At 42.6% G+C, this 11,719-nt stretch overlaps 1 protein-coding gene across 3 annotated transcripts in view; it reads left to right on the top strand.

Moving 5' to 3' along the window:
* RGS3 (regulator of G protein signaling 3) overlaps positions 1-11,719 on the top strand; it is a 150,012-nt gene that overhangs the window by 2,449 nt on the left and 135,844 nt on the right. For 2 of the 3 annotated variants that reach the window (XR_011484924.1, XM_020906641.2), the window contains exon 2: positions 10,815-10,993. Coding sequence is in view for 2 of the 3 variants with exons in the window: in XM_020906641.2 (XP_020762300.2) it covers positions 10,815-10,993 (179 nt within the window). In the remaining variant the exon portion in view is untranslated. Of the gene's footprint in view, positions 1-8,895; positions 10,160-10,814; positions 10,994-11,719 lie in introns of those variants that run through there. The other variant, XM_020906642.2, reaches the window with a different exon arrangement.

Here is an 11,719-nt window from a genome sequence, read left to right as displayed (position 1 = left end):
CCCTGACCAGGGATAGAACCAGCGTCCCCTGAATTAGAAGGCAGATTCCTAACCACTGGACCACCAGGGAATTCCCTCCCCTGGACTTTAACCTTGTTCTGTGTGCTCTAGCCATGATTTTTTCTTTTGGTTCTTTTAATCATCCCTGTCCTCTCTTACCTTCAGACTTTTTCTCTCCCCATACTTTTCCTTCAACCTATGAAATTCTTTCCTTCTTCCTTCTGCCTGGCGACTTTCTCCTCTTTCTTCAGATCTCAGCTTGTGTTGTTCTTTGGGGGAGCTTTTTCTGGTCGCTGTCATGGTGAGGTCCCACTCTTCCTCTTTTCCTCTCGTAGCCTCTGTGAGGTTCACAGCCTGTCCATTGTCACCCTCCACTGCCAGATGATCAGTTCTGTGACTGGCATCTGTCTTCACCACGTACCTTTAGTACCTGATTGAATGCCTGGCACGTTGTAAGTGCTCAGTAATATATGCTGAATGAATGAATGAGTAAAAAACCATGGTGACATATCTCCTTTCTTTGGGGGTACATATGATGTAGCAATGTGAGCTGAACAGTACAAAGAAGGAGCTGTAGTGGTAAGAAGGAAGGGGTACCTTGGGTGCTGCCATCTGAGGCTGGGTCAAGTTTTGGTAGATGGAGATGTTTGTGGAGGTGGCCTTTAAGTGAAGGGAAGTGAGAAAAGTTTGGAGGGTAGGCAAGGAGAGAAGTGTTCCCGTCTGGGAGGAGTGGGAAGTAGGACTGAAGATAGCTTGTGCTCAGACAGTTCAGCCTGGAGAGAGTGGACTCTAGCTGATGGCACTGCTGGCTTTTGAACAGAGGAGCAATAAGACTAAATTAGGGCTTTAGATCTAACATTTTAAAATTCTAAAGTTTAGAAATGGTTAATATAATGGCAGTGAAACATGAATTAGAGACCAGTGAGACCTGTGAGGAGGCTGTTATAGAAGTCAGGATGCAAGGTGACCAGGGCCTGGATCATGTAGGAGGCAAAAAGAAGGGAGACAAAGGGATATTGTGCGGAGGAAGGATTAAGAAGAAGCTGGAAAGTGGAAAGAAAAGAATGAGGTAGAGGGAAGAGTCAAAGAATTTTCAGCCTGATTCAGTGTCATTATTAGAAATTGTGAAGTTAAAAGCAAGAATCAGTTTAAGGAGAGAGAGAGGAATTTGTCCATCAGAACTTTACAATGTTGTGCGGGGCCAAAAAATAAAACACAAGTGGGAGGGAGTGACAGAATATATGCACCTGGTGGGGGTTGTTGTGGCTCTGCACTCAGAAAAATACATCCCAGAGGGAGTGCGAGGTGGGGAAGGTGAATTTGCCATTCCCCTTTTGATTTACAATACCATGTGCATTTTATGGATGACTAAGGGCTTATTCGAGGGTAATTTTGACTATTCATAGTCTATGCTTTATATGCTGATTAGATTTGAATTCTCTGGCAAGATTTGGCTCTTTAAAATGTGTGCCAGACACTAGACTGAGCAGTAGCAGCTTCTAAGAAGGCATATCTCAGTCACTGCATTACAGAATAGTTGGGTAGAAAGACACAAAAGCAGACAATTAGGGCTACGGTCCAGGTGAGCCATTGATAGAAAGGGGTGGGTGCAAAGAGGAAGGGAAATTGCTGGTTAGAGAGAGCAGAGGTGGTCCAGGGCCCTGGTGTTGGAGAGAGATCAGGGAGTCGTCATCAGAACAAGTAGCTGAGAGTGAAATAGGAGTGCATGAGATCTCAGAGCAGGAGGCTGGTGGGGAAGGAGGGAGACTAAACGGCTCAGCTGGGTAGCCTAGTCTCCCTTGGAGGCAGGAAAAGTCATAAAATAGAGGAATTTTCAGAGAAGTGAGAGGAAAGCTAACGCAAGGGGATGAGGACTGAGACGAGGCAAGTGATATTCACAATAAGGAAGTCAATGGTGACCTCTGAGTGAAGAAGCAGAAAAAGGGGTCCAAGAGTGAATGGTAAGAATCTGGAAGCAAAAGGAATACATGCCACTGCCGTCAATTACAGCTCCAATAAAACCAACCTAGATATATCCCCTAGTTCCCCTAGGAAATCCCTCTGGAGAATGCTTGGGATCCCTGGATGCCATGACCTCTGTCCCGGTATGATCTGTTACTGTCCACTGGAAGACACGTCGCCGTCACAATACACTGATACAGAAAAAGGCTTTGGTCCACATAAACTTTGTGTTCAAGCTGGAGTGTGACCCAGCTGAGCCACAGACCTCAGTCGTGGTTGCAGCGTTTTGCACTAAACATATCCATCTTATTTCCTTCCATAAGTAGAGTCCACATTCCCGCATGACTGCAAATGTGAACTTGCTAATCGCTTCCCTGGAGTTTGCTTCTTGCAATTACCTCATCAGAATTTAGACAAGGCAGCATATAACAATTTATTCCAGGATAGATTCCAGAGAGCTCTGGGTGTTTTTTTTTAGTTAATGGTTCCTTGTCCTACTTAGATTGTTCTTTTAAAGAGATTTAAACAATAAGAAAAAAAATCTCTTTTTTTACGTACCCATGTAGTTACCATTTCTGGTGTTCTTTTCATTCCTTTTGTAGATCAAGGCTTCCATATGGTATTGTTGTCCTCCTTCCTTAAGACTTTAGCATATCTTGTAGTACAGGTTTGTGGTTAAATTCCATCAGCTTTTGTAAGTCTGAGAAAATCTTTTTTTTTTTCACCTTCATTTTGAAAAGACATTTTTGCTGGGTAAGGAATTCTAGGTTGACAGTTGTTTTTCTTTAAAGTTGTTGCTTTACTGTCTTCTGGTACATATTTCTAAGTCCAATATCATGCTTGTCTTTGTTCCTCTATGTACAATGTGTGTGTATGTGTTTTTTCTTGCTGCTTTCAAGAGCTTTCTCTTTGTCAGTGGTTTTAAAACAACTTGATTATGATGTGCTGTGACGTAGGTTTCTTCATGTTTCTTCGGCTGTGGTTCATTGAGCTTCTTGGATTTGTGGGTTTGTGTGTGTGTGTGTGTGTGTGTGTGTGTGCTCAATCATTCAATCATGTCCTACTCTTAGCAACCCCGTGGACTGTAGCCCACCAGGCTCCTCGTCCATGGGATTTTCTAGGCAAGGACACTGGAGTGGGTTGCCATTTCCTTCTCCAGGGGATCTTCCTGACCTGGGATTGACCCCACATCTCCTGCACTTAGGACTCTCTACCACTGCACCACCTGGGAAACCCACATGGGTTTACAGTTTTCAACAAATTTGGGAAATTTCCAGCCATTATTTCTTCAAATATAATTTTTATCTCCTATGCTGGAAGTTGACCTACAGTTCACTGATGTTCTGGTTTTTTTTTTTTTTTCTTTTTGTGTTTCATTTTGGATGGTTTCTATGGCTATGCCTTCGAGTTCACTAATCTTTTTCTTTTTTCTACATTAATCCACTGTTAATCTCATCATATATATATATATATATATATATATATATATATATATATAAAACCCCAGATATATTTTTTACCTTTAGATGTTTGATTTGGTCTTTTTTTGCATCTTCCATATCTCTACTTAACATGCTCTGAAAGTGTTTCTTGAACATAAAAATATACAGTTGTTATAACTATTTTAATATGCTATCTACTAATTCTATAATCTGTGTCATTTCTGGATTGGTTTCTATAGATTTTTCTCCTCATCATGGGTCACGTTTTCCTTTTTCTTTGCATTCCTAGTAACTTTTATTGGATACCAGACACTGAATTTTGCTTTGTTGGGTGTTGGATATTTTTGTATTCTTATAAGTATTCTTGAGTTTGTTCTGGGATGCAGTTATGTTACTTAGGAAGTTTTTGATCTTTTTGGCTCTTGCTTTTAAGTTCTCTTAGATGAGAACAGAGCAACATTTAGTTTAAGGCTAATAATTCCCCACAGCTGAGAACCTAGCCAACGCCCCCATGAATTAGAAGGTCTTTCCAGTCTGGCCAGTGAGAAAGAGAACGCATCCTGGTCCTGGGGGAGCCTGGGAAAGATTATTAGCTCTGATCCTTTGGGTGGTTCTTTCCTCAGCCTCAGGGCGCGTTGCTAACGGCTGTGAGCGCATCAGCGCCGAGCTGAGGATTTGGAGGGAGACCTCTGGAGACCTCGGAAGCTCTCTGTGCTGCTAGTTCCTCCCCGATGCTCTGTCCTGGGAACTCCGCTGCCTTGGTGTCCTGACCTCCTCAGCACAGGGTTAGAAGTCGATCTCTCCCGGCCGCTGGGGCGATCATGGGGCTCACCTTGTTGGTTTTGTCTCCCAGGGATCACCATCCTTTGTTGCTTGACGTCCAAGATATTGAAAACTGTTGCTTCATGTATTTTGTCTAATCTTTGGGTTGTTTCAGGTGAGAGGGAAAATCCATTCCCTGAGTTGGATCCAGTCCCAAGATGTTACTCTGTCTTGGTGGGAGGCAGAAGTTTATATTGTTAAAGTTTGGGAAACTTGTTGAGGGCCTCTGGAGCCCTTGGCTATGCTAAGGCAAGCTGCTTATCATCAGGTCAGGAAAAAGGTGCTTCTTGAAGAGGCTGAAAGGGCTTCCGACAGAACTATAAGGAAATTGAGCCATTCTAGGAGAGACAGGGGCCTCTGATTTTCTGTCAAGTCTTTGGCTCTTATCATTGCACTGAACTTACTATTTTACATTCCTTTGTCAGTGAAGGTTTTCTTCTCTTCTATTTCGAAACAATATCTCTCAGCTTAGTTGAAATACTGAAGCTTCTTTTTTAACTTGGTTCCTACTTAGACCCTCTTTGTGTATTTGGGTCACCAAAGGCTTCTATACCCGAGGCAGATTAAAATTTCTCACTGGTATTTACAGCAACCAGCACCTGCTCCCATAGAAAACCATCATGTTTTACCTTGAAGATGAATTACAGACATACTTTTAAAAGATAAATCCTCCATTTCAACGGTAAAAAAAATACCACTTAACAAAACATTCCAGCTGGTTAAATTTAGAACAAGAAAAAACCTGACCCAAGAATATTCTCTGGCTTTGAGCCCAGGGTATTTTTCCTTTTGGAGTGAATTTGGTACAGTTTCATTCATGTGGAGCTGTTGCCTCCCAGCATTTTATTCTGGGATGGAAGGTCAACAGCAATTGTCTTGTTGTTGAATCCCATGAACACTTTTCAGTTACTAACCTCCTTGACCTCTCAACAGTGTTTGAGATTGTTGACTATTATCTTTTCTTAATACACTGCCTGGCTTACCTTTTCCCTTTCTAGCCTTTCTTCCTCTGCCTGTCTTTTCAGTTGGTATTCTTCTCAGTTCTTTTCTGAACTCTGTTCTCACAATAAACACTCTCTTTGGGCTCTTTTATTCGTACCATGGCTTCATTGGGAATTCCTAAATCTATATTTTCAGCCTAAGTTATTTTCTCCTGAATTTATATCCAGTATATTCAACAGTTCACTTGGCATCTTTGCTTGGACAGCAAGTCAGTAACTTGACCTTAGCAGGCTCAGAGTTGCTCTCATGTTCTCCATCTCTGTAAATGGTACTTATGAACTGAGCTAATTTCTCAGGTCAGAATTTCTCTTCTCTTACCTTTCAATCAACCACCAAGTCCTGTTGATTCTGCTTTTTTCTATCCATCACTTTATGACAGATAGAAGGGGAAAAAGTGAAAGCAGTGACAGATTTTCTTTTCTTAGGCTCCAAAATTACTGTGGATGGTGACTGCAGCCTTGAAATTAAAAGATGCTTGTTCCTTGGAAGGAAAGCTATGACAAACCTAGACAGCATATTAAAAAAGCAGAGATATCACTTTGCTGACAAAGGTCCATATAGTCAAAGCTATGGTTTTTCCAGTGGTCATGTATGGATGTGCGAGTTGGACCATAAAGAAGGCTGAGCACTGAAGAATTGATGCTTTTGAACTGTGGTGCTGGAGAAGACTCTTGAGAGTCCCTTGGACTGTAAGGTGATTAAACCAGTCAATCATAAAGGAAATCAATCATGAACATTCATTGGAAGGACTGCTGCTGAAGCTGAAACTCCAATACTTTGGCCACCTGATGGAAGAACTGACTCATTGGAGAAGGCTCTGATGCTGGGAAAGACTGAAGGCAGGAGGAGAAGGGGACGACAGAGGATGAGTAGATTGAATGGCATCACCAACTCAGTGGACATGAGTTCGAGCAAACTCCAGGAGTTGGTGATGGACAGGGAAGCCTGGTGTGCTACAGTCAGTGGGGTCGCCAGGAGTCAGACAGAACTGAGCAACTGAACTGAACTGAACTGAAAGAAAATCAATCCTGAATGTTCATTGGAAGGACTGATGCTGAAGCTCCAATACTTGAGCTCACATGAAGTGAAGAGCTGACTTATTGGAAAAGACCCTGAAGGCAAAAGAAGAGGGCGGCAGAGGATGAGATGGTTAGATAGCATCACTGACTCAATGGACACGAATTTGAGCAAACTCCAGGAGACAGTGGAGGACGGGAGTCTGGCATGCTGCAGTCCGTTGGGTCCCAAAGAGTCGAATGTGACTTAGTGACTGAACAACAACAAGCCCTACTGTTACTGCACTAATTTTATTTTAACCTGGGTCATCGGAAAAGACTTTGCCTAATAACACTTTTGATTCCAACCCTCATGACCCCCCTCCATCTTCCCAATCCACTTTTGACACTCTAGCCAGAATGATTTTTCCAAAGCACAAAACCTGTTGGGATCTTAAAATCTTTCAATGACTGTCCTACATTTAGGAGCCTGAGCTCCTTTTAATATGCATGAAGCCCTGTAAGATGTTTATCTTCTTGTGTATCACCTCCCTCGTCACACCCAAGTTCCCCGCCGTATATCCCATTGCTCCGTTCCTCAAAGGTGTGAGCTTCTCTTACTTTCTGGTCTTTGAATGTTTTGCTCTCTTTACCTGTAACCCTTCCTTCACCTCCTTGGCTTGGCTAAATCATCCTTTCGGTCTCACTTTCTTTGAGAAGTCTTCTCTGACTTCCTTTCTCATCCTGGTTTGTCCAGCTGCCCAGACTAAGTGAGATATTAATCTGTGTTTCTGCAGGCTACCATGTTTCCTCTGTTGTAACCCTTATCCAGTCTTCCACCAGATTTTAAACTCCATCTTGGTCACTTCTGTATGCTCTGTGTTCAGCATAAGGCTTGACACAGCACAGGTGCTTATTAGCTTAGCAAACATTTGTTGAATTGTCTCTTAATGTGTCAGAAGCCATGGAGGTCTTAGACCTACTAGTTTGCAGCCTCATCACTTGAGCAGGAAGATTAGTGTTGAATGATGACATTCTATAATGGTTCTTTGGTTGGACTCTTATTCCTCCACTGTTTACTTACTACCCTAGCAACCTGATTCATTTAACAACTCTGAAACTTAGTTGTCTCATCTATAAATACAAAGGCTTGAACTTCCTGAAGGCAAATGGTGGGATGATTTTTTTCTTCTTTTTTTGGTTACTAGTATTTATATATTAGTCAATTACACTTTCTCTCTTGTGCAATGATTATTCATATTCTTTGGTACATTTTTTTCTTACTGATTTGTAAGAATACTTCGTACCTATATACATACTTGCCATATATTTTGTAAATATCTTAAATTCATGAAAAATTACTTATCTATTTGCTGTGTTGGGTTTTAGTTGTGGCACACAATCTTCGTTGCTGCACATGGGCTTATTCTCTAGTTGCCCAGTGGTATCTGGAAACTTAGTTCCCAGACCAGGGATCAAACCCGAGTCCCCTGCATTGGAAGGTGGGTTCTTAACCACTGGACCACCAGGGAAGTCCTAAACTCAGTTTTTAATTTAAAAATTTTTAACTTTTTATGGCCATATAAAAACTTTTTAATTTTTTTTTCAACCATTAAAAGCTGTAAAATCCATTCTTAGCTTACCTGCTGTACAAAAGTAGGTTGGCTGGCTGGATCTGGCCAGTAGGCATAGTTTGCCAACCCCTGCACTAATATGTTCATTAAATTTGAGCCATCTTTGTGTTCCCAGAATAAATACCATTTGAATGAATCATGAATTTACTGCTGGATTTGATTTGCTATTATTTTATTTAGGATTTCTGTGTATATTCTGTGTATATTTCCGTGTATATTCATAAGTCAGATTGGTCTAGCAGAGATTTCAAGCTAGTTATAGGACATAGATATATTTCATTTGGCTTACATAATATTTTAAAAAGATTTGCATTGTCAATATTAAAAAATTGAGAAATATATTAAAAACTAGAGATTTTGGATTTTTCTTCTAAAAAAGGAATGTGGCAAAACTGGGAGGATGTGGACCTAATTTTGTCACATTTTTAATAGATCTTCTTTTTCTATGTTTTCTATTTTATTAATTTCTACTCTTGTTTTTATATGTGGCCTTTGGTCTGTAGTTTGCTGTTGCTAACCTCATCTGGTTTCTGTCTTTGCTTAGCCTCATATAGAGGGCTGACAAATCTTCCAGCATTTTTTATAGTTTTGAAAAAGTTTTAAACTCCAGAGACATTATCTGTTTCTTGAAAGTCTAATAGAACTGGCCTCTAAAACTGTCTGTTGTTTAGTCATGTCTGACTCTTTTGTGACCACATGACTGTAGCCTGCTGGGCTTCTCTGTCCATGGAACTTTCCCAGGCAAGAATACTGGAGTGGATTGCCATTTCCATCTAAGTCTTCTATAATTTTGTCAGGTAGATTTTTTATTCCCTTTTGTGTCTTATCTATGGTTAGTGATTTATTAAAAATTTCAAACTCTTGTATCAGTTTTAACAATTAATACTTTCTAGAAAAGCATCAGTTCCCCCCTAGATTTTCAAATTTACAAATAAGGTTGCAATGGTTTTCTCTCATAATTTAAAGAATTACTTTTGTATCTTGGCTATCTTTCTCTTTCATAAACTTGCTTATTTATAGTTTTCTTTGTTTTGCCAGAATTCTGTTCTTTGAAAAGAACCAGGCCATGGTTTTATTGTTGAAGTCTATTTTCTAAAGATAAGTTTCAACTTTAACCTTATTATTTCCTTTTAAAATTTCATCTGCATTAGCTGTTCCACTTTTAACTTTTTAAAACGTCTTTAAAGAATTTTGAAAATTGTTCTTGTTTTCTAAATCAAATCATGTTTTCCCTGAACTTCCTACTCTATTCCATTGATCTGTCTTCTTTCTATATTATTTTAAGACTATTTAACATCTGGTAGTCTTTGTCCCCTTTATTATTACTTTTCAAAATTGCTTTGATTATCAGGTCAGATGATATCTTAAAGGCATTAGGTTTCTTTGATAGCTAATGTGAAAATGCACCCGAATAAATCTCTCTAGTCCCTTCCATCCAAACACGAGCAGTCCTTATTCTTCTAGAAACAGAGTCAGTCTTAAAAAAATATCCGTAATCAATCTTTGTATGTGGATGTGGTGTGTGTGTATAGGACATTAAAGTGGGTTGTGTGTGTGTGTGTCTGTAGCATGTGGCTATGCACCTGTGTATGTCCAGAGGATGGATGTATAGTCTGTGAGATGTGACTATATATATGTAGGCGGTGTGTATGTGATGTGTTGATTTGTGTGTGGGGTATGTGTATATGTACATGGTACATTTGTATATCTGGTGTATTTTTGAATGTACATCAGCAGTGTTGTGGTATGCAGGTGTGTGTGTGTAGTTTGTCTATGTATGTGTGGAGTGTGTGTTAAGTATAAGAGGGATACTGAGGCCCATGGCCAGGGGGAGCTAGAGTGTTCAGGGCACGTCACAAAGCTAGGCCTGGTTCTCATACTCCCTCGCCTTTTTGGAGAAAGCAGGGCCATAAATGGCGACCCTTTCTGGACGTCCCCTGTCGACGGCAGTGTGGGTTAAAGGGCCAGTGTCTCTTGCAGTGCTGCTGCCCAGGCTCCGCTCACTTCCGTCCTCCCCCTCCTGAGAAAAGAGCAACCTTCCCTTTTAGGAGAAGGAAGCTTCATGGCTCTAAGGAAAGGGGTCTAATGTTTGGTTGGTGGTGAGGGTGGTGGAGGTGGAGCCACCGCAGGAATGAATTAGCATCAGAGTGGCGCTGGGGTCTCCCCGCTGAACAGGTAAGCTGCTGACGGCGCAGAAGGAGTCAGGAGGGAACCTGCAAGGCAGCGGGACCTTGACCCCAGTGGGGATGAAGGGCCCAGCGTGGGCCTCAGTCTTTTCTGCCCTGAGCCACATATGGATAATGTAAGTCAGCCCAGCCCTCCTGCTGGCTTCCACTTTAGTACCTCTAAGATATCACCTGGCCTGATATCCAAAACAATTTGGAAAAACAATAATAGAGGAGGCTAGGACTTACTGGGGCTTTCTGGGTGGTGCTAGTGGTAAAGAACCCACCTGCCAATGCAGGAGGCATGAGATGTGGGTTTGATCCCTGGGTCGGGAAGATCCCCTGGAGGAGGGCATGGCAACCCACTCTAGTATTCTTGCCTGGAGAATCCCCATGGACAGAAGAGCCTGGTGGGCTACAGTCCATAGGGTCTCGTAGAGTTGGACACAACTGAAGCGACTTAGCACGCACGCACACATGCAGGACTTAACAGATGTTAAATAGTCCTAAAATAATATAGAAAGAAGACAAACAGGTCAATGGACCAGAATAGAATGTGCATCTGCCAGTTGCTCACAGCTTCCTGAGTTCAAGGTGGTCTTCCCTAGTGCAAGTGGTCCCTGGCAGGGCTTTGAAGGGGCTACTGTCACCTGGGCTTGTCACTTTTCCCTTGACGGACTTCCCCCTGCCCAGGCTCTGGACTACCATGCTTTCTAATTCCTACTGGGGTGAAGCCCTCTCTCGGGGGCACCCTCAGGCCATGTCTGACTCATGCTCCCATCTTGCTTCCAGGTCTGCAGCACTTTCAGCCTCTGTCCTGCCTGCAACCTATGGCTTGAGCCTAAACTTGCCTATTTTCCCTGGCTGCATGGAGCGGCAGAGCCAGGATACCTTCCTGGTCAGAAAGGATGCCTGGACTCAGACTTCCCCAGCCAGGAGAAGAATCAGGCCCACTCAAGTCCAGGGCGCAGGTAAGTCCATCTACCACTGGGCTGGGGCCAGGGAAGCAGGCTTGTCCCTGCTACGGGCAGTGCTCAACGAGAGGGTGTGGAGAAGGAGGAGAAAGGGCTTTACAGTGCGCCAGGATCCAAACGATCCGCTGGCCTTTGCGTGAGTCATTTGCAGTTGACCACTAGTTTGTAGATTTCTGGGCTCTTCTCCAGTTCCTCCTCCCCGCTGGTGGCCAGTTGGCCCTGTGGCATCTAGTTTCTGTACCTGCCTCAAGAAGGCAGATATGCTACCTCCGCTTGCCCTTGGCCGTGGGGCAGGCATGGAGGCCAAGGAAGAACAGGAGGGTGGTCCTTGGGGCAGACTGGTCTGGGCTCAACTTTCAGCTCTGCCAGCCCTGGACAAGTCACCTGTTCTCTCTGTGTGAGATTCAGATTTACCCCTGGTGAATTGGAGCTAATACTTCCTAGAGTTACCAGTAAAGACTAACCGAGAAGAGGACTGTAAATTGCACAGCTCAGCCACTGGCACTAGGTACTCAGTACATAAAGCTTTTTTCTCCACTTTCTCTCTTGCATTCCCCAATCTTGTCTTGAGTGGCTCAGTGAGTCACAAATGTCCATTTGGCAACTTCCAACACTCCCCATTTTTAGATTTACACAAGACCAGCAGCTTTCCCTCCCTCAGCAGCGACAGTCAGAGGGTTTCAGAGCAGATGTCTTGTGAAAGTGCTGCCAGAGGCGTCCCGT

Source organism: Odocoileus virginianus, chromosome 31, assembly GCF_023699985.2.
Source record: "Odocoileus virginianus isolate 20LAN1187 ecotype Illinois chromosome 31, Ovbor_1.2, whole genome shotgun sequence".
Taxonomy (NCBI): domain Eukaryota; kingdom Metazoa; phylum Chordata; class Mammalia; order Artiodactyla; family Cervidae; genus Odocoileus; species Odocoileus virginianus.
Note: the sequence above shows the minus strand (reverse complement) of the source record. Positions and strands in the feature narration are given on the sequence as shown.